The sequence below is a fragment of the Protopterus annectens genome, chromosome 2.part1 (genome assembly GCF_019279795.1).
Source record: "Protopterus annectens isolate FY-2018-M chromosome 2.part1, PAN1.0, whole genome shotgun sequence".
Taxonomy (NCBI): domain Eukaryota; kingdom Metazoa; phylum Chordata; order Ceratodontiformes; family Protopteridae; genus Protopterus; species Protopterus annectens.
Window position 1 is genome coordinate 907,681,966 of NC_056729.1, and position 27,499 is coordinate 907,709,464.

At 40.7% G+C, this 27,499-nt stretch overlaps 1 protein-coding gene across 11 annotated transcripts in view; it reads left to right on the forward strand.

Annotated features, from left to right (window-relative positions):
• Nucleotides 1–25,118, forward strand: part of TENM3 (teneurin transmembrane protein 3) — a 3,803,041-nt gene extending 3,777,923 nt beyond the window's left edge. For all 11 annotated transcript variants that reach the window (XM_044062527.1, XM_044062530.1, XM_044062531.1 and 8 more), the window contains 2 exons: nucleotides 18,761–18,891; nucleotides 23,556–25,118. In XM_044062527.1, coding sequence (XP_043918462.1) covers nucleotides 18,761–18,891; nucleotides 23,556–24,311 — 887 coding nt within the window. In that variant the 3' untranslated portion in view covers nucleotides 24,312–25,118. The remainder of the gene's footprint in view (nucleotides 1–18,760; nucleotides 18,892–23,555) is intronic.
• Nucleotides 25,119–27,499: the final 2,381 nt, after the last annotated feature.

Genomic DNA, 27,499 nt, shown 5'->3' on the forward strand with positions numbered 1-27,499 from the left:
CTACTAATTCCATATGCAAGACTGCATATGTGGAAACTACAATGGTATCTAAAAAGCCTATGGTGTCAACATTCTCAGGATCTAGAATCAATTATTCCTATCATACCCTGTCTACAGATAGACTTCCTTTGGTGGGCAGAGGCCAGCCACCAAAACAAGGGACTGCCATTTACTCTAACCCCTGCCGCCCAAACCATAACAACAGACACATCAGATTATGCATGGGGGCTCACTTGGCAGGGCAGTGCATTCAGGGCAAATGGACCTGCATATCAGTTAAAAAGGAATGTTAGCTGTACAGAATGCTCTGACAGCCTTCAAGGACCACATTCTTACAGGACAATTACTGGTAAAGATGGACAACACCACTGTTATGTGGTACATAAACAAGCAGGGGGGAACCCACACCTACCCTCTCTGCAGACTAGCCATGGCTCTGTGGAACACAGCCTTCAGCTAACAAGTGCATCTACAGGCTCAATTCCTGTCAGGAAAGCTAAATACACTGGCAGATGACCTAAGCAGAAATCTCATGGACCCACACGAGTGGAAAGTGGAACCAAAGATATTCAACATGTTGAGAAACAAATGGGGGAGCCCAGAGATAGAGCTGTTTGCATCCCCCCAGAACTACCAGTTGGACAAATTCTGCTCAAGGACTCCCCAAAAACAAGCTTGGAAAATGGATGCCCTTTCCTTCCCCTGGAAAAACCTATCAGTTTATGCCTTTCCACCTCTGCCTTTCCTCTCCAAGGTACTACTAAAGATCAAACAGGACAAACCAAGGACAATACTGATTGCTCCAGACTGGCCACTCCAACACTGGTACCCCCTCTTGCGCAGTGTGTCACTGCTGCTACCATGGCACCTGCCTCAGACCCCTGCCCTGCTGTCCCAGCAGGAGGGCCAGATTCTGCACCCACAGCTTCAAACCCTGAACCTGACAGCCTGGCTAATTACCTGATCTCTCCCTTACCATCCCTCAGTAAGCAAGAGATGGATGTCATTCTGGAGGCAAGAAGGCCTAGTACTAGAAAATCCTATGCTGAAAAATGGAAAAGATTCTGTTCCTGGAGCCAAACTCAGGGGATGGGCACAGCTGTGCCCAGTTTACCCCATATTCTTCAATACTTAACTGAGATGCTTCACAAGGGCCTTTCCTTTTCCTCCATCAAAATTCATGCCTCAGCCATTTCAACTCATTACAATACGGAAAAAACCCCTCTTCTCTCATCCACTGCTGAAGCAATTCCTCAGAGGGGCCAAAAACTTAAGACCACCCAGGAGAACCCCTACTCCAGCCTGGGACTTTAACTTTGTATTGAAAAAGCTCACTCTACCTCCCTTTGAGCCAGCTGCAAATGCAGAGTTGAAATTCCTTTCTTGGAAAACAGCCTTCCTAATAACCATAACTTCAGCAAGAAGGGTGTCTGATTTACAGGCCTTCATGGCAGTGGAGCCTTTGTTATCTTTCATGCTGACAGGGTGTCCCTCAGGACCAGTCCCTCCTTCATGCCCAAGGTGGTATCCAGTGTAGCCCTTAATCAGTCCATTCATTTGCCAACCTTCTTTTCTAATCCACAGAAGAAAGGGGAATGAATACTGCACTCCTTGGACATGCACAGACAACTTAGATTTTACTAGGACAGGACTGAGAATCTCAGGAAATCTGAACAGCTGCTGGATGCATTTGCTGCAGGGGAAGAGGGGTAGGCCATTTCAAAGCAAACCATTTCTAAGTGGATAGGCCATTGCATTCATTTCTGCTATAAGCACCATTGAAAACCTATCCCACAGGTGATAAGACCACATTCAACTAGGGCTGCATCTACCTCTACAGCCTTTCTTAGAGGTGTCCCTACTAGGGACAGCCTAGAAGCTGCTACCTGGAGTTCTGTACATAGCTTCACCAAGCATTACCACTTGCCAGTTTTTTCTAAATCCAGAGTGGGCTTTGCCACTGTAGTCTTGCAGGGCATTATAGCTGGTCCTAATGCTATCTGATTACCTCCTCCCATCCTTAGCTTTGGGAATCTACCCAAATATGATGACAGCAACAGTGAAACACAAAGAACATAGTACAGTTGTGTACACTTACCATAAATGTAGATGTTCGAGTGTATTCACTGTTGCAGTCCTGGTTACCTTTCCTCCAGCTCCCTGACTTCAATTGATTATACCTCTATTCTTGTTTACTGTGCTTAAGGCTTTTTGGTGTATTTTCATTTTTGTGGGGGTGTAACCTTGTATATAATTGCTTTCCATTATGGGGCACGTGACATCTGGGGCAAGAAAAACTGATGTAATGGAGTCGGCTGCATGCTTTGTATCCCTGACTACCTAACGTCATGGAAGATGAGACAGCAACCGATGCAGGTCCCAGGACTTTGATAATCATGCCGTCTGAGGGCTACTGCAAGCAGATAACCCAAATGTGATGACTGCAACAGTGAATACACTCGAACATCTACAGTTATGGTAAGTGTACACAACTGTACTTTACAGCACCTGACCTTTGTAAAGGACCTGCTGACCTCCCTGGGTTATGCTATCAGTGAAAAAAAATCAAAACTAGTCCCCACACAAAAAATTGTATTCCTGTGAACAAGCCTGGACGCAGCATCCCAGATGGCATTCCTTACTCTGGAAAAACAAGTCTACCTGATAGGTTGCTTCTCTCAAATAGCCACCAGAACCCAGTTATCCACAAGGAAAATCCTGCAAGCTCTAGGTTTCATGGCCTCCTGCATTCTACTCATTCCATATGCCAGATTGCATATGAGGAAACTACAGTGGTACCTAAAAAGCCTTTGTTGTCAACACTGTCAAGACCTGGAAACTGTTATACCTATGACACTCTGTCTAAGGACAGATTTTCTTTGGTGGGAGCAGCATGCAACCATAACAAGGGATTTCCCTTTTCACAACCCCACGCCACCCAGACCCTCACCACAGATGCATCAGACTATGCTTGGGGTGCACACCTGGACAGCAGGTGCATTCAGGGCCATTGGAGCCAAATTAAGTACATCTGCACATCAAGCAAAAAGAGATGCTAGCTGTTCAGCACGCCCTGACAGCTTTCAGACCCCCTACTCTGTCTGGGGCCTCTAGTGATCAAAACAGACAACACCACAGTGATGTGGTATATCAACAAGCAGGGAGGGACTCACTCTTATCCTCTCTGCAGGTTCCCCATGACCCTTTGGCACACAACTTCAACCATGCAAATACACCTACTAGCACAATTCCTGCTAGGCTCCCTAAACTTTCTGGCAGACAACTTAAACAGAAACCTGCTAGACCCACACGAGTGGCAGCTAGACCACAGAATGTTGAACCTTGTAACTCAGAAATGGGGCACCCCGAAGGTGGACCTCTTTGCCTCCCACTCCAATCATCATCTCAGGAAATTCTGCATCAGGGAACCTCACAGCAAGGCCTGGAAAGTGGATGCTCTATCCTTCCAATGGGTAAACCTCTCGATGTAGACATTTCGCCCTCTATCACTCATTTCAAGGGTACTTCTCAAAATAAGGGAGGAAAAACCAAGGGCAATCTTGATTGCCCCAGACTGGCCATGCCAGCAATGGTACCCACTGCTGCACAGCCTGTCACCTCTTCCACCATGGCACCTACCTCAGATTCCAACACTCCTGACCCAGAAGAATGGAGAATTCATGCATCCTCAATTGCAGACCCTGAACCTGGCAGCCTGGCTTATTCCCTGACCTCCCCTCCAGCTGCCAGCCTAAGCAAACAAGTCCTGGATGTTATACATGAGGCCAGATGCCCCAGCGCTTAAACTCCTATACTGACAAGTGGAAAAGGTTTTGCACCTGGATCCAGGCTAAGGGAGCCAGAACAGCACAGCCCTCCCTACCTCTCATCCTGGATTACCTAGCAGACCTACTACACAGGGGTCTATCCTTCTATTCTATTAAAATTCATGCCTCTGCCATCTCTGCTCATTACAGCACAGAGCCACCTCTCTTCTCACACCCTCTCATCAAACAGTTTCTAAGAGGGGTTAACAACTTAAGGCCTCCCAGAAGAGCTCCTACCCCAGCTTGGGACCTTAACTTCTTGTGGGAAAAGCTCACCTACCCCCGTTTGAGCCTGCAGCTTCAGCAGGGGTAACATTCCTCTCTTGTAAAACAGCCTTGCTTTTGTCCATCAGTTCAGCTAGAAGAGTGTCAGAGCTACAAGCACTCACGGCTGTAGAGACCTTCATCATTTTCCATGCTGAAAGGGTCTGCCTCAAGACTTAACCCACCCTTCATGCCTAAAGTGGTGTCCAGTGTGGTTCTCAACTAGTCCATTCATTTGCCCACCTTTTTCCCTAACCCACAAAACAAGGGGGAAAGGATTCTGCACTCTCTAGATGTGCACACACAGCTCCGATTCTGTCTGGATAGGACTAAATATTTTAGAAAAACTGACCAATTTCTAGTCAGCTTTGAAGCAGGGGCAGAGGGCAAAGCCATATCCAAACAAACAATCTGCAAATGGATAGCACACTGCATCCATTTCTGCTACAAGCAGCACAGGAAACCGCCCCCAAAGGGGGTCAGGATGCATTCCACTAGGGCAGCCTCCACCTCTGCAGCTTTTCTCAGAGGGGTCCCCACCAGGGACTTCCTGGAGGCTGCAACATGGACTTCTGTTCATACCTTCACCAAGCATTACCACCTCCTTATCTTCTCCAAATCCAGGGCAGGCTTTGCCTCCGCAGTCTTGCAGGGCATCCTAGCCAGCCCCCAGTCTTCTTGACTGCCTCTACCCTTTTCTTCAACTTTAAGAATCAGCCCAAGTGTGATGACTGCAACAGTGAAACACAAAGAACATAGTACAGTTGTGTACACGTACCATAAATGTAGATGTTCGAGTGTATTCACTGTTGCAGTCCTGGTTTTCCACTCTGCATCCCCCTTGTCTCCTTCACTCTCTCTCTGTCTCTCTCTCTCTCTCTCTCTTCCTCTCTCCTTACAGGGAATTTTTGGTATTTACTTTTTACTGGTGGTGTTCTTCCACCATAACCTAGCTCCCTATTTGGGGGCTCCTGACAGTTGGGGCAAGAAAAACTGGTGTAATGGCATTGGCTGCCTGATTTTATATCACTGACAACCTGACGTCCGTCCTGGAGTGACAGCAACTTACACAGAAATACTAAGCCTCTGGTATTCGGGCCGACTGAGGGCTACCCCTGGCAGGATAACCCAAGTGTGATGACTGCAATAGTGAATACACTCAAACATCTACATTTATGGTAAGTATACACAACTGTACTTTCCCTAGGGATCTGTTCTGGGACCCCTACTGTTTGGCATCTAATTCTCAGAGGCCCAGGCAAAGACAAAAGGCCTGTGGCTGACCAAGTTTGCAGACGACTGTAAGTTGGGTACTGTCATGACTTCCTGTTAAATAAAATCAAGAATTCAATACACAGGAGGTTCAGGATCAAAAAGTTTACTAGTGTACACCAGGAGGCAAAAAACGTACAAGTACAGAATTTTGTCTAACATGAAACAGGAAGCACACAATTTTATATAGGTTTAACATTCAAGCTGTGCTCACCTTACTGACGTGGTATGTCTCAGGGCATCTACATCACTTTAGCTTACAGTCCTCTATTCATAAAAACTGCTGATGCTGTATATTTAAAAAAGTTTTCCTCTGGTAACAATACGGCCTTGCTATCCACCTGGTCAGACATAATGTCTTTCTGTAAAGTTACTTCTTCAAGGTTTCATATCAGTTCGAATACAATAGCAGATTCAGTCTTCTAATACACATCTTTGTTCACTGTTACACTTTCCCACCAGCTGCATGCTATCTTAGTAACACATATAGAAGGCCAAATCATCCCAGCAGGAAAGAGCAGAAGATTTCATCATTTTACACATTTAATTTCCTGACCCAGCAGATAATCACTTGTGAAAAGCATAAACATTAAAACTTGCTAAGTTAGCATCTGCCAGGGTCGAAGGCCAGCTTGCTTCAAGCCACACTGCAGTTTCAAAACTACTTACATTTACACATGGATTAATCCTTTCTGTTATATGATTAATAGAGTAAACTGCATTATATACTACTTTGCTTTTAAACTAGCATTTCTCATATATTCAAATACACATTTTTCTAACACTTCCAAATGATGTTAACATACTACAAGAAGGTCTTGCAGCAACAAATGACTGGTGCCAAACTCATGCCCTTAAGTTAAATGCAAAAAATGTATTCATACCATTCGGCAAAAACATGGCCCCTACTGATTATCACATCAACGGCAACCCCCTAAGCACACAACCTATGGTGAGAGACCTGGGTACACATGTTGACAACAATCCCACATTCGACCATCATGTAGCGGCAGTGGTCAGGTAAGCCTTTTACTTGGTTCATTTCATAAGTAAAGGGATTACATCCAGATAAAAGAAGTTTGCTACCTCTCTGTACTCCTTCCTCATTAGACCAATAATTGAGTACAACACCCCATTTGGTATGTACCTCTCCAAACAGCTGCACCATCTGGAAAGGCCACAGTAGTATCTCACAAAGAGAATCCATAGCCTCCAACACCTGTCCTATGTGGACAGGCTCAAATCACTATCACTCTACTCAGTGTTGTACAGATTGCTCAGAGGTGATCTGTGTCTTGCCTACAAGGCACTCTTGCATCCTGCCCTACTAGAGATGCTTCATATCCGTAAGTCTAACTCCTTGTGCATTACCTGATCAAAAGGCCTAAATCTAATATGCAACATTAACAAAACCTGCTGGAGAGACAGATTTGTCTCCCAGAGGCTGTCTCATCTCTGGAATAGACTCCTCATACATGTTAAATAGAATATGTCACTAACCCTCTTCAAGTGCAACCTTGATGAGTGGATGGAAAACAAAAATTTGTCCGAAGGATTCCACCTGTGTCCCTCACTTGACAGGGGTGACAGGTGCTGACTGAGGTTTCTTTTTTGGGGATAAACTCTTGGCAGGGCTTGTAAGGACCCCAGGGCCATTAGCCTAGTAACCTCCTATGATCCTATGAAAAGTTTCACCAGAAAGACTTGACTTGGGTTATTATGTATATAGTATGTTGTGCAGGTTACAAAGCCTAGCAAGAACTTAAACAAGTATCTAACATTTTGCACATATGCTTTTACTGTGTAAGATATTAGATTCTTTTTAAAAGCATTTCTTAAACTGTGTAATCCATACAGCATAATCTGAGAGATACTGAGTACTGGTTCTGGCTCCAGTACCACTATGTTGACCCATTTAAACTTCATTGGCATTACTACTTTGTTTTGACTGAATCATTAGGTTTGCTTATACTGAATTAGTGAGGGAGAAAGCACAACAGCTTTTGAAAATAAAAATTCTATCATTTTAATCTGGTGTATCCTGAATCACTGCCAGCACTATGTGCTCTTTTGTGTTACAAATATCCTTCACACAGTCTCTTGATTCTCAGCTCAGAGCATTTATTGATAAAATATTGTATTTGCAGGTGAACTGCTGCTTATTACAGTGATGTGTTTTTCACATTTTCTCTCACTTTACATGTGTAATAAATTGTCTGCATTAACCTTATGCTGAAGATCTGCAGATGACAAACTTTTGTCAGGAGTTTGATTCCAACAAGCTCTATTTGCATAATGTGCAAATCTGAGCAAGTGATTAACCAAAAATTGCTTAATTTTTGTAAATAGTTCCCTTTATTGATGTAATATACATTCTGGGATTCAGGAAAAACCCCAGTGCTGGTGGTAAGAACTTAGGCAGAAGGGGGTTGTTTACACAATGTAGACATTTGCAGTACAAAGACAATTCAGCTGCAATGAAGAAAGACCTCATTTTCACCTAATCTGCATGTCCCTGAGTCATGGTGTGGTAATGGTAGTGCTAACCATCACTTTCCTGCAGTAGTAACACTGATGGACACACACACACACACACACACACACACACACACACACACACACACAAACACACATACACATATGAACATACCCCATACCTGACCCCAAGTTGACAGACGGTCCTTGATGTTTCCTCGTATATTTTCCATGCTTTCTTAAGTCATGGTTAATTACACTTTGTCATTAATGCCAGGCATTACAGCTTCACAATTCTTACTGTGCAGAAACTGCATTGTAATGCTGATCTGTTCATCCATTAACTTTTTAAGTGACTCCAAGTCCCATTTCAAAAACACTTCCTGGTGTTGTCTGGTGGTCATGCCATCTTTGGCTTGATGCCTGCCCTCCAAGTGGCACTCCTCCATCTGTCTCAACTGTCATTGATTTTACAGGACTCACCTGCTCTTGTCTCTTATAAGCAAACCTCTCAGCTGTCCAGATTTTAGCCACAGATTTCTAATCTGTTTCTCATAAAATGTGTGGTTTTCTGGCAAACTGTTGAGGATTACAATTTGTAAATAATGACAGACATTTGAGTTTCAGGCTTCATATCCTTAAGAAAATTCACACTAAAGCAAAAACTGTTATTCTAATAACTTTCTAATGTTATAAAAGAGAAATAATTCAGATCCATCCATGATTGTAGGTCTTTGTCTCAACCCAGCTGCTGATCATATTATGATTGTTTTACTCAACCCTGGAAGTTCCTGCAACTTGAATGTATCCATGTTTATGCAGTAAAGGAGACTTGGTTTCAGTATAACATAACACTCCCTCTATACTACTGTTCAGCACCTGCCATGCATTTAGGCCTATGGGAAACTGTATGGTATATCAGTATTTGTTAATGATCCTATAATATCCAGATTCCTTCTGACTCACAAACTGAGCTTACTGTGGTCCAGATCACCCTTAATAAGACAAATTATTTTACAGCATGCTGTGTATCACCTTTTATATCCCCTGATGACCATGAAAAAGTTATATTTTAGCTTAATTGCCCCTAAATAAAAACATGTTTATGTTGGGGGAGTTCAGTTACCTTGCTAGTTACTGGAATACCTGCAATACTGCAAATTAATGGTAACTCTTTGGAACAAATTGTCGTCCTACTTACTAAGGGTCCTGTCATTGTAGATCCTATCCTAATCTACATCACAGCTTCCATCACCTCTGATACCTTACCTCATACCTTTGTCCCTGAACCAACTGAGTCATAAGTCAGTGATCTTCTCTACCAAGACTTAAAATTGTAAAACTGTGCTAGTAAACACCTCAGAATTCAAGAAATATAAAAAGTCAAATATACTAACGTTATGAAGAGGTCTCAAAATTCTCTTGTAATATTTCCATTTCTCATGCAGTTGTAGAGGCTACTTATACCTTAAAATCTTATTCGTATTTAGTAAAGAATGTAGACCAGGCAGTCCCCAGCTGAATGAAATATAAAGGGAAATTCAATTATAAACTCCCTTGGTGGTCTAACCACATTAACAAACACTACAATAAATGTAAAAAAGTACTAAATGCCTATTTCGATGGCAGTCTTCCCACGTAAATGACTTTATTAAAAGATTCAGTAAAGAAATGAAAAACATCATAAGGAAACTCAGAGCTAAATATGAACTGAAAATGGCATCTGAAAATTAAGACAATTGCAAATCCTTCTTCAGTTATATTAGAAAACTAAGAAACAGCACACAACAATGCTCTGAAATAATTAATGATGACAATAACTACTCAAACTCTAAGTATACAGGCAATAGACTAGCAGTTATAGTTCTTATTTCACATCCGCTACAGATGCTCAAGTTCTACAGATCCCAGAGTCTTTTCCCCATCCTGTGAATACCATGATTTAACTGCTGTTTCCAAGGCCAAAAATGCCACATCAATGAACCCTGACAGTATACCCTGCTGTCTTGTAAGTAGTGCCAAACATGCCCTCTCAGCCCCTGAAGACCTGTTTAACTTAAATCTCTCCACAGGCTATGATCCTGAACCTTGGAAAAAGTCCTTTGTAATGATGGTATATGAAGCTGCACTTTCCTCAGACTCATCATTCTAACAAGCCTAATAGGTGGCGTGCGTTGTATAAGACTTTGTAAATGCCAGCATTAAAAATCTTTACTACTTTGGACCTATATCAGTTTGGCTTTTCCAAGTGAAAGTCTTGCTTAATAAATCAAGTCAGCTTCTTCAGAAAGGTCATGAAAGCTGTGGAAGGCAGCTACACAATCCATACTGTTTACCCAACCACTCCACATTTATGTATTGTAAACAGATCAAAGACATAAGCCTTGACCAAAGTGTTCTGAGGTGGATAGTAGCCGGAATAAATGCAGTTAAATTTGAAAGAAAGATGGTCACTAGTGATGTCCCTCAGGGCTTGTGTACTGAAACTGCTCTTGATCAGTATCTGTTTCCCCCATTTTCAAACTACAAATCCAAATATTTGGCTAAATGATTCTGCTGATGACTATAAACATGGAGTTGTAGTTAGGTCAGCTACCAATACTGTGACAATGCAGAAAAGAACAGACTATACAAATCATTTGTTGTGAGAATAATGACCTCAAATTAAATGCAAAAAAAGTAAGTGTTGTCACATTTGGCAAATGCAACCTTTCTTGTGCCTATTTAATAGATGACACCCCTCTCCAGGTTGATTCAGCCATTAGAGATCTTGGTACCTTTGTTGACCACTCCCTATCCTTTGACCATCATAGGAAATCCTATCAGACCCAACTAACATTCAGAGGCAGATTATCTACGTCTAAAGAAGTTATCCTTCCTATATACTCAGCCCTTCTAAGACCTATTATAGCATATAACATGCCTTTTACATATATCTTTTCAGACGTTATACAACTAGAAAAACCCCAGTGGTTCCTGATTACCTTTAACTACTAAGACAGGCTTGAAACTATGTTCTGTGATCTAAAACACTGTGAGAAAATAAACAGAATCCACTAACAGGATAGATTATTTTCACAAAGCTTATTGATTTGTGCAGTAAATTACCTGTACATGTTTGGGAAACATGAGAAGTGTTCAACCATAATTTATACAATAGACAACACCTTGAGTGATGTATAGCTGAATATCACTTTTAATAAACAATGGACTTTTCATTTTTTTTCACTGTTGTAAAACTGTGGCTTTGGTATATATAACTTGGTGGGTGAGAGTCCCCCCCCCCCTCCCACAGAAGAGCCCCGTGGAAAAAAAAATCTTATTACATTGTTTACTGAGCATGGATGTTAGTCATATTGTTTGAAGATTATGTCCACTGGAGAAATAATGTTAGCTGTATAGTCATGAATTCCACATTAAGCAGAGTGATAACCTAGTTAACTTTAAGAATAATCTTGACAGTAGGGTGAGCATCCTTTAATTCTTCCCTCAGGCCACTCTTGTTTTTCCCTTTTGGAAGGAGGAGGTGTCCCTTGAAGGTGGCTGCTGGGAAGGCTTAAATGGTCCTTGTACTCTGTGATAATGAGATACTAATATATTCCTCACAAGAGCAGGTATTTGGACTTCATATACGCAATGTACCCCTCTGCCTGACACCCTGTCATGCTGGTTAAAGACAATTGCTTTAATGGTATAGGTGAATGTTATATTTTCTCTGTGTCGTTGGGCCTTTGTGCCATAATGATTTGTGAATTTTCTATATAAAATGAAAATTGTGCAAGGAAAAGTGGATTTTTCTTAGTAGCAGGTTTTTGTTGGGAGATGTTTGCTTTTATTTTACATTTTGTTGTAGAAAGTCAAAACAATTTCAGTTAGAAGTATTTAGAAAATAAAGCTTTTTCTAAATTAGATTGGTGAGAGAAAGAAAAACAATTCATTCTTTGTTTTTCTGGGAAGCAGTGCAATGCATAATCAGTGTGTAGGGCTTTGCCCCATAGTTTATGTCTTGTCAACTCTGATGTTCTTCGTGTTTCACTGTTGCAGTCATTACAATTGGGTTATCCTGCTGGCAGGCTACCCTCAGTCGGCCTGAATTCCAAAGTCTAGGTCCGGCGTCGGTTGCTGTCGCATCTTCCCTGACGTCAGTGCACCAGGGGTATAAAAGATGCAGCCGACACCATTTTCTTCAGTCTTTCTTGCCACGTAGTGCCTGAAGCAAAAGCAGTTCGCAAGTGCCGGTCGGCCGACTCCTGAGTTTTTCAAATTCGAAATTCAGATCCGAAGTCTTCATTAAAGCTAAGTACCCCGTTGTGGAAACTTTTTTCTTGCTCCAGACCGATGTCAGAAAAAGTTAATAATTGTATTTCTTGTGGGAAGCAAATACCTCATAAGGATTTTCATTCTTACTGTATTCCTTGCCTAGGCCCTGACCATAACATTGTTAGTTGTCGGTTTTGTGCTAGATTTAACCAATGCACTATTAAGCGTCTGTATGATTTTGCATTCCATTACTTTGGCAGAAGATTTAATTACATGATGCCATCGGAACAATTGACTACTGGAGTTTATAAAAAGCTCAAGGAAAAAGAAAAGGACAGGCATCCAAGATCCAAAACCGACGACGAGGCTTCTGCTAGGCCTGTTGCCGGTTCGGCGGTTCTCAGTGAGGTGCTTTCGCAGCCCCTGATGCCCGCTACCTCAAAGCCACAGGCCGCTTCCGACTCCCAGGTGGAGCCGACGAGGCCGCTGGAAACTCAAGGTATTGGACACTCGGAAACTATTCCCTCAGATGGGTCTGGAGCCGCTGAGCAGGCATCGGCTTCTGAGGGTGTTTTCAGACCTACACAGTTATATGTGAAACCTACTTCAGCTTCAAAGGCAAAGACTAAAGCAACTCTAAAGACAAAGAAACGAGTACAGCATTCTCCAGGACAGGCCTCCATGCCTAAGAAACAGATGTTTAAAATGGCCGAAGACCTTATTAGTTTGATCAGGGGTTCCCATCCCCCTTCTGATAAGAGGCCTAGGCAAGAGGTAGAATACGAATCTTCAGACCAGGTTTCCATTTCCTCTGATTCCTCATCTGAACAGGAATATTCTCTTCCTCCCTATGAGGACTCTGATGCTGAAGAATCTATCCCTTCAGCCTCCCCTCCTGAGGATTATTCTTTTGGGGAGACACTGCATACCATTTGGGAGCATTTCCACTGGGAGAGCCAGGATTACTCAGAATCCAAGAAAAGGCTCCAATACTTCCTTTTATTGCCTCAACACAGGCCCCTTGCTATCTCACCTGTTTTAGACATTGTAGATGATCTATTTTCAGAATCCATTCTATCTCCAGAGTCTGTACCGCCAGCTCCTGTTAAGCCAGACAGATACTACAGGGTTCCTGATTCACATAAATTTCTTTATAAAAACCCTGCTGATGATCCAGAAACCATCTCTCAGGGTCCCAAAGGGGTCAAGGCTTCTACTGCAAAAAAACGTATCCCCTCTGATAGGGATTCTAGGGCCCTAGACAGATCGGGTAAAAAGATTTATACTTCTGCAACCTTGGCTTTAAGAGCCTTAAATTGCCAATTCCATATGCTTAAATATCAGCAATGTCTGATGTCACTGCTTAAACAGAAAATGGCAACAAATTCAGAATGTGCAGGCAACAAGGAAATGCAGGATTTATTGCATGCAGCTGAACAAGTTGGAAAGCATACTTTGCAATGTGGTTTTGATTCTCTAGAGGCCTCCTGCAGGGCTGCTGTTACAGGTTTTGTCATTAGGAGGCATGCTTGGTTAAAAGAACAGAATTTACCTGATCGTGTTAAAGCAAAACTATTAGATGCTCTATTACAGCATGATACTCTGTTTAGTGTTAAAGCAGAAGAGGTGTTGAAGAAAATGGAGGACAAAGCTAAATCTATGCAAACAGTCAAAGATTTATTGCAGGTACAGCCTCCCAGATTTAGCAGGAACTGGCCTGCAAAGAATTAGTCCTTTCCAGTGTCCGATAGGCCACAAAGCGGCAGATACAGACGCCCCAGAGGCAGATCACAGCCCCAGGGCTCATACAGGCCTAAACAACAGGGTGCTTCTACCTCCAAGAGCGGAGAGGAAAAATCACAGCCATACAGGAAACAGTCTTAATGACTTTCCCCTTCCAGCTCCAAGCACTTATCTTTTGGCAGCCCCTTTGGGGGGGAAAACTAGCACTTTTTTCACAAAATTGGCACATGATCACCCAGGACAAATGGGTTCTAAATATAGTATCACAAGGCTACAGGTTCCACTTTCACACCCTGCCAAGGCCAAAAGGTATGCCAGACCTGCCACACAATCAATGGGCAGAGGCACAAAAACAAGTTTCATCCCTCATGGACATGAGTGCCATTCAACAAGTACCAGAGCAAGAGCAGGGACAAGGATTCTATTCAAGACTGTTCTTGGTACCCAGAAAGGACAAAGCCTGGAGACCAGTACTGGACCTATCTATTCTAAACACATATCTGGATATTCCAAAATTCAAAATGTTGACTCTACAGCAGCTTCTGCCCATGTTGGGCAAGAAGGCTTGGCTTGTGACTTTAGATCTAAAAGAGGCATACCTGCATGTCCCAGTCAGACAAACATGCAGAAGATAACTCAGATTCAAAGCTGGCTCAATGCACTACCAATTCTCTGCACTGCCCTTTGGCTTAACTACTGCGCCCAGGGTCTTCACAAAGTGCTTTGCACTAGTAATTGCATACTGCAGACAAAGAGAAATACAAATATATCCTTACTTGGACGACTGCCTCATTCAAGAAGAGAACAAGGACATTCTACTACAGCATCTGGCGTTTGTAAAGAGATTACCATCATGCCTAGGGTACACAGTCAATGAACAGAAATCAAAACTAGTACCCTCTCAAGAGATAATATTCCTGGGTGCAAGCTTAAATACAACTGCCCAGATGGCTTATCTCATGCCAGACAAACGAAGACAACTGACTACCTATTTCAAACTGTTGGCAACAAAGGCCCAGTCACCTTCAAGAAAAATTCTGCAGGCTTTGGGCTTCATGGCATCCTGCATTCTACTAATTCCATATGCAAGACTGCATATGAGGAAACTTCAATGTTACCTAAAAAGTGTTTGGATTCAACATTGCCACAGCCTGGAAACAATAGTTACTCTAATTCCCTGCCTGCAACAGGAGTTTTGATGGTGGGCGAAGGCCTGTCACCAGAACAAGGGACAGCCATTCACTCTACCCCCAGCCACACAGACATTAACAACGGATGCATCGGATTATGCCTGGGGAGCCCACATAGCAGGAAGATGTATTCAAGGCACATGGCCCACAAACCAAATGCATCTACATATCAATCAAAAAGAGATGCTAGCTGTTCAAAATGCCCTGACAGCCTTCAAGGACCTACTTCATCCGGGCCAACTGCTGATAAAGATAGACAATACCACAGTCATGTGGTACATAAACAAGCAGGGTGGCACTCATTCCTACCCCCTTTGCAGACTAGCCATGACTTTGCGGGAAACAGCATTGACTTACCAAGTACGTCTGCAGGCACAATTCCTGCCAGGAAATATAAATACTCTGGCAGACGAACTAAGCAGAAACCTCATGGATCCCCACGAGTGGAAATTGGATCGACAAATCTTCAGCATGATAACAAGGAAATGGGGATGCCCGGACATAGATCTATTTGCCTCACCTCACAACTGCCAACTAAAGAGATTCTGCACAAGGATTTATCGCAGACAAGCATGGAAAGTGGATGCCCTATCTTTCAGCTGGAAAAACTTAACAGTATATGCCTTTCCTCCTCTGCCTCTCCACCCCAAAATACTCCTAAAGGTCAGACAGGAGAAGCCAAAAATGAAACTGATTGTCCCAGACTGGCCACGCCAGTACTGGTATCCAATCCTAAGGAACTTGTCTCAATGCCCAGCCTGGACCTTACCTCAAGTACCTCATCTACTGTCCCAGCAGAACAATCAGATCCTGCACAGCCAACTCAAGACCTTAAATCTGGCAGCATGGTGGATAATGTAGTCATACAAAACACACCTCTCACTAAAGCGGTGATGGATGTCATTTTGGAGGCCAGGAGGCCTAGTACTAGAAAATCATATGCTGGAAAATGGAAGAGATTCTGTGCTTGGAACCAGGCACAAGGAATTGACACAGCTGTACCAAACATTCCTCAGATTTTGCAATACTTGACTGAGATGCTGGACAAAGGCCTAACTTTTTCATCTATAAAAATTCATGCCTCTGCCATTTCGGCTCATTACAATACAGAGCCACCAATCTTTTCTCATCCTTTGTTAAGGCAGTACCTCAGAGGGGCCAAAAATGTAAGGCCTCCAAGGAGATCACCAATACCTGCATGGGACCTCAATTAAGTCTTGAAAAAACTCACCCTGCCTCCTTTCGAGCCAGCCGCTACAGCTGATATAAAATTTTTATCTTGGAAAACAGCTCTGCTTCTAGCAATAACTTCTGCAAGATGAGTCTCAGAGCTACAGGCACTCATGGTTGTGGAACCTTTTATCATTTTTTATCCAGACAGGGTTTCTCTGAGGACAAACCCGACATTTAGATGGAAGATGGATCACAAACTGGCTCTCAGATAGATCCCATAAAGTAAGAGTAGCGGGATCTATGTCCGAATCCATACCAGTAACGAGCGGTGTGCCTCAGGGATCTGTCCTGGAGCCCCTCCTGTTTGGCGTATACTTCTCAGAAGTACAGGCAAGCACGGAAGGGCTGTGGCTGACTAAGTTTGCGGACGACTGCAAACTGGGTGCTATAATAGAGTCTCCGGCCGACATGGAGATCCTCCAGAAGGGCCTAAATGAGACTGATGCATGGTGACTGATGCATGGTATCAAAGTCATGGTCTCAAGCTAAATGCAAAAAAATGCGTAGTAATCCCCTTTGGAAAAAACAGAGTACCCGCAAACTACAACATAGGAGGTAATCCCCTGGAATCTGAAGAAGAAATAAGGGATCTAGGGACCCAAGTAGATAGTCAGCTTTCCTTTGATAACCATGTTGCCAAAGTGGTTAGAAAATTCTTCTATGTGACCCATCTGATCAAGAAAGGGTTCGCATCAAGATTTAAAGATGTAATGATGCCCCTCTACTCTTCCCTCATCAGACCCATTATTGAGAACAATGCACCAATTGGAATGTAACTGGCTAGACATCTCCAGCAGCTGGAGAGACCACAGAGGTACCTAACTAAGAGGATTACTGGCCTCAAACAGTTGCCCTATGCAGCACAATTGAAAAAGCTAAAACTGTTCTCTGTTGCATGCTGCCTTCTCAGTGGCGATCTCTGTCTAACGTACAGAGCCATGTCCAACCCAGAATTGTTGAACATGCTCCATCTTAGCAAAACCAAATCTACTCGAGCTACACACTCTAGGGATATAAACCTCAACACAACAAAGAATAGAACATGCTGGAGGGATAGATTCCCTTTGCAGAGACTTCCCTTATTATGGAACAGGGTCCCGATCTACATAAGACAGAGCCCCTCACTGTCATTCTTCAAGAGGAACCTTGATGAGTGGATGGGTAACAGAAAGTTCACACCGGGGATCACACCAACAGCACTACTAGATAGGGGCCAAGGGTACTGGCTGCTAGTTCAAGGGTTTAGGGAACTACTAAAGGGGAGGTGAATACCACACAATGTGGCTGGGCTAATATATGCCTTTGGGCAGATAGCCCAGTACCAACCTATGAACCTATTTATGCCTAAGGTAGTGTCCAGTGTGGCCCTTAACCAAACTATTCATCTGCCTACCTTTTATCCAAACCCACAGAATAAAGGGGCGAGAATTCTGCATTCTTTGGACATACACAGACAGCTACGCTTCTACTTGAACAGAACCAAAGCTTTCAGAAAGACAGAGCAATTACTAGTGGCATATGCTGCAGGATCACAAGGAAAGACTATCTCAAAGCCGACTATTTCAAAGTGGATAGGCCACTGCATTCGTGTCTGCTATTCTCAGCATGGCAAGCCAGTACCTAAAGGCATTAGGCCACATTCAACCAGAGCAGCAGCCACTTCAGCAGCCTTCCTCAGGGGAGTACCAACCAAAGACATTTTAGAGGCTGCTACTTGGAATTCAGTGCACACCTTCACAAAGCACTATCACCACTCTACTCTAAATCCAGGTCAGGCTTTGCCACTTCAGTTCTGCAGGGCCTAATAGCCGACCCTAATGTTATTTTGCTCCAGCCTCCCAACCTTAGCTTTGGGATTCAACCCAATTGTAATGACTGCAACAGTGAAACATGAAGAACATAGTACAGTTGTGTACACTTACCATAAATGTAGATGTTCGAGTGTATTCACTGTTGCAGTCCAGGTTACCCACCCGCCATCCCCCATTTCTTTGCTGGAACTTATCTGTCCTTCTCTATTCTATACAACCTATTTGGTGTATTTGCTTGTAGATGAAGGCAAAATATATACTTTGGTGCATACATGTTTTATTGACATATTTTTGGCCTACCTTTTTGGGGGTCTCCTGACATCTGGGGCAAGAAAAACTGAAGAAAATGGCATCAGCTGCATCTTTTATACCCCTGGCACACTGACATTAGGGAAGAGGCGACAGCAACCGATGCCGGACCAAGACTTTGGAATTCAGGCCAACTGAGGGTAGCCTCCCAGCAGGATAACCCAATTGTAATGACTGCAACAGTGAATACACTAAAACATCTACATTTATGTTAAGTGTACACAACTGTACTTTCTGCATGCAGCGATCTTAACTGAAACCTTAAAAGATATATAAATGCATCCCTTGACATCAGTATGTTATTTTATTCTCCATTTCCCATGCAGTTAATCCATATTGTGTACATTTTAATGAAATATATATTTTTTATTTCTAGATGTTAACAGTTGGCTTGTAACATTTGGATTCCATCTACATAATTCGATACCTGGTTTCCCTATTCCTAAGTTTGATATAAATGTGCCGTCATATGAGCTGATGAAGAGTCAACAGTGGGACGATGTACCGGTAAGACATATGTGGTTCAGACTTACAAAAAGACAACAGATATTTGTAAAAGCAGAAGTGATCACCATACCTTTATAAAACAATATACTGTTTCTTGTTTTTTTTCTGCTGACAGAAATATGCACTTGTGTTATCACTGGTGGAAAACTTTGCTAATATGTTACTGTAAATGCCACTTTGGTCTATGTATTGCAGATGGCTCAGTTTGAGACTGTTTACCATATAATGGAAATAAACAGTTTAAATATAGGGCCTTGTATGTTTACAAAATATGTGTCAGCCGCCGTGGTGCAGTGGTTAGTGTTGTCACCTCACAGTAAGAGGTTCTTCGGTTCACTCGGCTGGAGCACCTTCTATGCAGAGTCTACATGTCCTCCCTATGGTCGAGTGAGTTTAAAGACATGTAGTAGGTGCATGTGTGTGCCTTCTGTGAAGGTTGGGTGCCGGGCTGGCAACTCGACACCATAAAAACCCCACTGCCAATCAATCTGCGGACCAGTGATCCGGTGAGGCGAACCCTAACAGGAAAAGCCAAAAGGCATTGCTTTGTATATTTACAAAATATATGATGTTATCAGTTTCAGAATTTTCAGTATTATATTTAAGTAGAAAAGAGCGTTTATAAGACATAAATAGAATGAACTGCAGCTCTAAATTAATAGTAATCTATTCCCAATCCCCAGATGAAAAATTTCATTTGTACAAATGTATTTTACGAACCTCAAATTATATGCATAAAAAAAAGCAATCCTGCAACAAAAATATGCATTCTTTACTTTTGCTTTCTTTTAGCATATAATTAAATGGCAGAGTTACCTCCTGTTGTGCACAAGATCTGACTAGTTTCCTTACGCAGTAGTATCTTACTTTGGCTATGATATGTACTCTAAGTGTCATATCACTTTAACAAATGACAATATTCATTACTGTAGCTTGCACTGCATTAAAAGGTATATGTTGTTGATGCAACACCATGCAAACTCAATATGAAGGTATCTATATTTCTATATGTTGAAATTGTGTGTGTGTGTGTGTGTGTGTGTGTGTGAGTACATCGATGCATGTATGTTTTTGTATACACAGAAAAAGAGAGAGAGCAAGAAAGGTACACACACACACACACACACACACACACACACACACACACCACCTACCCACCCACATATAAACATATTTAAACATCTTTGTCCTGCTGCACACTTACGCAGTTTTTTTTCTTTTTTTTTTTTTTGCTTGCTTTTTATTGGTATGGATTCCTACTGTTCCACTGTTCCATAATGTAAAGGAGCATTACAAAATAAAAAGTGAAAAAAATTCAGATAATTAGAAACGTTTTCTATGATGGTTTTCAGGATTGTGACACATATTAGCATTAGTGTACTCTGCTCTCTGGCATCAGCTTTGGCATTGCAGATGTTTCAGAGAATAGTGGTTGATTCATAGATGCTGCATATCAAGATACATTGTCTGGAATAAGACCAGCTTATTTGTACCATGCACTCATTTTTATAGACCTTTGTTTAAGTGTTTTATCATATTAAAAGTTTGGTTCCCAGCCTCTCACTAAAGTATATTATCCAATGTGAAAGGGGCCTTGAGTGGCATGTACGTTAAGTGGAGTTAACTGTTAGAGTAGTACATCTAGGTGTCTTAGTTCAGATTTTGCAGAATGTTTATCACAAGCAGAAAGATAATTTTTGTCATAGAGTTGGGTAACAATGCCAATAATTATACAGCAGTGAATTATATGAAATAATACAATTGAGCAGGTGACGTACATACATTCAGTGAGTCCCTATTCATGGAGCCCTTGTCTAGCAATAAAGAAATGTTAGGATCCCATTAAACTGAATTTATGCAGGTTTGTGATTTTTTAAGAGAGTACTATATAGGGGTTAATTTTCAGTCTGAGTGACACAGGGTGTAAGGTTTCTTTTGATTTTTTTATTTGCTTTGCAGAAACTGATGCGTAAATATGTGTCATTTATGTTTCATTTTAAGTTTTAACTAATTTTATTGCATCAGAATGCTGCACGTGTGCTGTGAGGATGGATTTATGTGTAAAGTGTTTGTTAATTTTCTATGGTGATTTTGCCCATGGTATTAGCATTAGATAAGGGGGTGCAGGGACAAAGGCCTTGAAAAAACTTTTTAAAGTGTTTCTATGACTTCTTTAATTATAATCAATTTGATGGTAGTAGTTTCAGTGAAAGTGGTTTAATTGGAATGAAATTCCAATAAAATTATTGTCATAATTCACTGATGACTAATTCTTGCAGATTTTTTTGTTTTATTTTGCAACAATAATGGCTGAAGGTAAAGGATGTAAGCGTGGACAGTTTTGTGTACTCCTATCAATCTGTTTATTTTAGGCAGTAGGAGGAATTAGAGATGCCTGCAGAGACCCATGCAGAAATGCAAAGTATATGCAGACTTCACACAATGCAAATGCAGATCTGATTGAGCCCCACATCTAGTAAAGAGAATGTATTAATGCTACACCTCCATACATTTTCAGTGATTGTGGGGTGGAACAATTCTCAAAATCACTGTTAAACTTGGAATAGCCAGCAAATAGTTAATCTTTATAGAAAAATGAAAACAAGACAATGCTACAGGTATGTAGTATGGGTGTACTGATGTTGCATATATTTGTCTCCTGTTTAAAATTTGTTAGGAGCTTGCTATTGCAAAATTGATGGTTACACTGCAGAAATACATGTTTCAGTAAATGACGTTTGGGCTAGTTAAGAGCGCAAGATGTCAGTGAATTATGACAATCTGAGAGTTAATTGAATATATCAAATTCTGTTCTTGAAAACAGAAAGTTACTGTATTCACACTCAGCGGATTTGCAAAGTCACACCTTTAGCAGTAGCAGTCAGTATAAATTCTTACTTACCCTAACATGTATTTGTTTTTTAAATCAAGTTTAAAAACAAAAGCTAAACAAATGTAAATATCTGCTGAACAGTAGATGGTACTTAAAAAGTACAAAAGGCAGAATTTTTCAGTTACATGGTTCTTTAGAATGATACAATATAACTTTTAGAAATCCATACATTCTTTTTTTACTGATTGTTATAAATAAGGCTCCTTGGTACAGATGGGATGAATAAGCCCTGCTTACCTGTTCTGGGGTTGGCAGAAGTTTGCACACACCCATGGGCACAATGTGCACACTGGAGCCTGGGGAAAATACTCTTGCAGCATAGGGCGAGCAAGCCTGCTTAGGGCCCTTCCCCTACAGAAGTGAGGGATGTCCTCTCTGTTCAACCCACTGCATGTCCCTTCAGGTGCATATGATTAGGGATGGGATGAAAATACATAAAAGTCTTTGAATCGACTGAATGGGTATTTCAATCATGGCACCTGCATGAGCTGATTGACTAAAGTGAGGGCTGATGATTGAAGGCAATGGGGGGGGGGGGGGGGTTGTCAAAAAAGAGATTAGCACATATACATTTTCATGTCTTGGAAACCACATAACCTTGACGCATTGTACCAGCAACGTAATGGCAAGCAAATCCTCACTGTCTGCTTGATTTTCTTATTATTATTATTTTTACAAAAATGAACATTGTAAACAACACTTTGTCTCTCAAGTTATTCAGTGTTCAGGGCAAGTGGTAATGATGGCTTTCTTCAGCATTGTCTAAGCTTTCACCTGACAGTGCTGACACCTTGCAAAATAGATTGTAAGTCACTTGGATTTGGCTATCTTAATTAAAAAAACAGACATATTTCCCTTGTTTTCATAATGCTAAACAACCAAACAGAAATAATTCCAGTGTTGTTCTCCACATTAAAAATTGTGGTACATTTTTGTCTCATACCTTGTCATTTCACATTGCCATTCAGTAACACTTTACTTACACAGTTATAAATTATTAATGTAAATATGAAAATATGTGCAATAAGTGACAAAAATGGTTTACAAAGTCACTGCAATGTATTGCAGACACTAATTTTAGTGTCATTTTGGTCTTTACAAATCACCATCTTACATACTGGCTGGCATCAGTTGTCAAGTGACTTGAAGGAAGTCAGTTCCAAAACAATATGTCACCATAAGGAGTTATGGTAAGACACTGTAGATGCGAATGAGTTAATTTGTGCATTGCTGTACTGTAAATTAGCAGTTTCTATTGTTTACTAGATGTGCCCAGCAGGGCCTCCAGTACCTCCAAATTATTATATTCCATGGAATACCAAGTTAGCCTGGTTAGGGTTCAGTGATGTTAGAGAGTAAGAACCACAGTTGACTTTAATTATGTATGTGTTCTGAAGATGTATAAAATATGTGTAACCAATAAGAGAGAATTATATTCTTTCAGAGTGTGAAATGAGATAGAAGACTTATGGGAAAGGTGTATGTATGTATATGTATATGTATAGATATATATATATATGTATATATATATATATATATATATATATATATATATATATATATATGTATGTGTGTGTGTGTATACAGTTTAAAGTATAAGATAACATTTTAGTCAAACAAATATTTGACAGGTGTTGTGTATTTTCATATTTAAATCAGTGTCTGTTTTTTTTTTTTTAAAGCAAGCTTCTATGAGACCTGCAGGTAATGTTAAATGTTAAAATAAATTATTCAGATCATTTCTTCTAATTTTTTTTTTTTTTTTTGTCAGCCAATTTCTGGAGTACAGCAAGAAGTGGCTCGAGAAGTGAAAGCCTTTTTATCCCTGGGAAAGATGCCAAAAGTTCAAGTCAGCAGGCAGAAATACAACTGGGAGAAAACATGGCTTTGGTTTGCGACAGTAAAATCCCTCATTGGAAAAGGAGTTATGCTTGCTGTCAATCAAGGCAAAGTGGTCACCAATGTACTCAACATTGCTAATGAAGACTGCATAAAAGTAGCAGCCGTTCTGAATAATGCGTATTACCTAGAGAATCTGCACTTCACTATCGAAGGAAAAGACACTCACTATTTCATCAAAACTACTTCGCCGGAAAGTGACCTTGCTACCTTGAGACTGACAAGTGGGCGTAAAGCACTTGAAAATGGTATTAATGTTACAGTTTCTCAGTCGACTACTGTGGTGAATGGGAGAACTCGCAGGTTTGCAGACATTGAAGTACAGTACGGTGCTCTGGCTCTCCATGTGCGATACGGTATGACACTCGATGAGGAGAGGGCCCGCATACTGGAGCAGGCCAGGCAGCGGGCTCTTTCTAGTGCCTGGGCAAGAGAGGCACAACGGGTAAGAGATGGTGAAGAAAGTAGCAAGTTGTGGACAGAAGGAGAAAAGAGGCAGCTTTTAAGTGCTGGAAAAGTGCAAGGCTATGATGGGTACTATGTACTCTCTGTAGAGCAATATCCTGAGTTAGCAGACAGTGCTAACAACATTCAATTTCTTCGACAAACAGAAATAGGGAAAAGGTAACACTGCAGCCACTGACAGGCTGCCAAATAGTACTGTACAAACATCTCCTTCCTAAGTGGAGGGCCAAGCTAAATGTCCCTGTACTTTGTTTAGGTACCATTTGGGCCTAATCATACATATGCTGAGATTTTTCTGCAGCAGTCTGAATGGGTTCAACAAAAGAAGCACCAACAAAGAAAAACTGTCAAAGGCAAAAACTTTCTTTTCAAATAAATGACCTTTTAAGGTGATCTGCTTTAAAAATTGTTTACATATGCATATCACTGCACTCAGCTGAACTGAAAAAAAAGTTAAAAAGCCTAGCTGTTTTGTATGAGGCTAATATATTTGGAATTATTTTCCTTTGATGCACTGTATTTAAAAAGTACAAAGAACAAATCAATAGTATTTCTCAGCTACTGAACTATTGACACTTCCTAATAGGAAGACATTCCTTTGCTTTGGAAGTGGTATATATCTCTGTTCATTTTGAAAAGTGAAACAAAATTACTGTTTATAGGAAAATGCTTTTAATGTGCTGCTTTATGAGAGGACAGAGGCACAAGCTTCTCATGCTATAATGAGAACCTATCTGTGGGTTTTGCAATGCTATAATCATTTGCCTTGAGAAACAAATATGGCAAGACGAATCCTTGCCACTAATAAAACAAAAGAAGTACTACTTTTTGTAAATGATGTGAGACAAGTTGTTTATGGATTTTTATATGAATTCCAATTTACTGTTCATCGGATTATAGTCTCAGAGGAGGTAATTTATGTAAAGTGTTTCAAAAAAGTTTATACTTCAGAATAAAATTGTAAAAAATATTGAACCGTGGTTGATTATCACTTTGTTATATGTGTCAGGAAACTTGCAATCCAGTGTTACAGACTTGGTCATATCTCTCCTACATTCCGTTGGTGTGCTAATGTTTTTTACTTAAAGTAATTGGAGTCTGGAAAATTATGGAAAGAAAGGAAAATGGTTAAGGAGTGAAGAATCATGCTAAGGCTAGTCTGCATTAGTAGATATGTTATGGTCGACCAAGTCTGTATCAACAGTACTAATAGATATTATTTTAATAACTTATTAGGTAAATTTTAAACACTTTTCACAGAATTTTATTTATACAGCTAAACTTTCTTATTCTGCTACTAGTATTAGTTTTTTAAGGAACTGCATGGTCAGCACAAGAAAATATGTTAATGTGTGATGATTATGCCATACAAATGCAATGGATTTCTTTGACTGGGTGACAGGAAATAGGTAAAGTGTTAGCAGGTTGCACGGTCTTTCGGAATGTTACATTTTCCTTCAGCTCTGCTTATCAAAGGGTAACAAAATATGCAGTGGTGTCACAGGCTAATGCCCAAGAACATGATTTAGATTATGGATAAATGTTAGATGACCAGGAAAAGTGATAAACAATTAATGATATAGTGGCTTGTTTGTAAAATGTCCTCTCATGAAGGCTATTACACTTATGTGTCCAGTATTTTCATAACTGGTTCTGAAAAGTGCTACATTTATAGATCATATACTGTTTTATAATAGTATGAATACACAAAATGTAGTAGAACAAATAAACAAGAAGTAGATATGTTTGTAGAACAGCTTAGAATGGGTTGTAGTGCCTGTTCTTTGACAGCTGCTGTTAGTGCTTTGCCCAGAAGTACAGGAACCCTGCTACTTAGTATAAATATGTAGTGGAGGAAAAGGGACATTGCTGATATTTGACAAAAGGGTGGAAAGTAGTCTTTGGGAGTCATATCTGTTCATTGAGATAATAAAGCAGTTTAATGGCATACAGTTTAGGCTGCAGTTTCATTCCTTGAACTTGAGGACTGGCTCAAGGAGGACACTGTCAGCAAAGTATACTTAACAGGCACTTCTCAAAAGAAGCTGTTCTGCTGTAGCCATGTCTTTTGTGCATGAAGATCAAGGTCTGATGGTCACTGAGATGACAGGTCACAGGATACAAAACACCAAGGCGAATAACTAGTAAAAAACAAAAAACAAGTGCAGAGGCAAAGACAGACGTAGCAGTCAAAATAACACGTTTAGTCTTCTTCAAATAGTACGTTTAATCTTCTTTAAGCGCTTTTCGTCAGCTAAGTCTGCTGACTTCCTCAGAAGCAGTTAACATTAATAACAACTATCCTTGTATTTAAAACCTAAACAATTAAAACATCATTATCATGTGGTCAAGTAAGCATCCCATTCATTCTATTTAAAATGACAGTGACTGATTTATCTCAAGACATGGAGAAAAAGTGTGAATAAAAAATTAGTTAAATAAATAAGTAATGAAATTCAAACAAAAACACAAATATTACAACCCTCGAGTGCTCATGTTTCTCTAAGGTATAACCACCCATATAATTAAAGGCCTTAATAGTTCAATTTCATTGAATAGTCATTAATTTAGACTCATTGAAATAAACTGGCTAGTGCAAAAGTGTCACCCCAGTCACCTCTTTAGGCTATTCAATTTGAGTACACTAGTGATAGAACAAGTATCGTTAAGTCCAGGGTGGCTGTATGCATTTAACCTCACTTGCCAAACCAATTCTAATTATTCAAGTTTGAGGGGTCTCGGTCCACCTCTACAGTCAAAATTGGCTTGATCTATAGCAACAAAGTTAAAGTTATGGTTATTATAACCAAAAATATGTTTAGCTAGAGCGTTGTCAAATTTACATTTCTTTATTGCATATAAGTATTCCTACATTCTGTCCCTGAGTCTCCTTTCAGTTTTTCCTGTGTAGAAGGCTGGACAGAATGTATATTTAGCTAAGTGGATAACAAAGGTGGAATTACAATTAAGTTTATGTTTCAATTTAAGACCTACCATTAATGTGGAAGCAGTTTGTTTCCTCCACGTATCTACAATAGTTACAGTTCTGACACTTAGACATCCCTGGATTACGTACTAAAGGTGTATTATAGCTTTCCAAGGACGCTTTGAGGTTCTTCCCTTTCCTAAAAACCACCTTTGGGCTTTCACCCAACTTTTCGAAAACAAGGGGGTACATTTTAAACAATTCCCAATTTTTCTCTAAAATGTTATACAAACATTACTACCTTCACTAAAGGTAGTTATAAAATTTGCTGTGTTTTTAGTATTAGTGTGAATCACGTCCTGTCCTACAAGTTCGAAGGTACTTACACAGTCGACCTCGGTCCTACTATCCGAATGTTGTAAAGT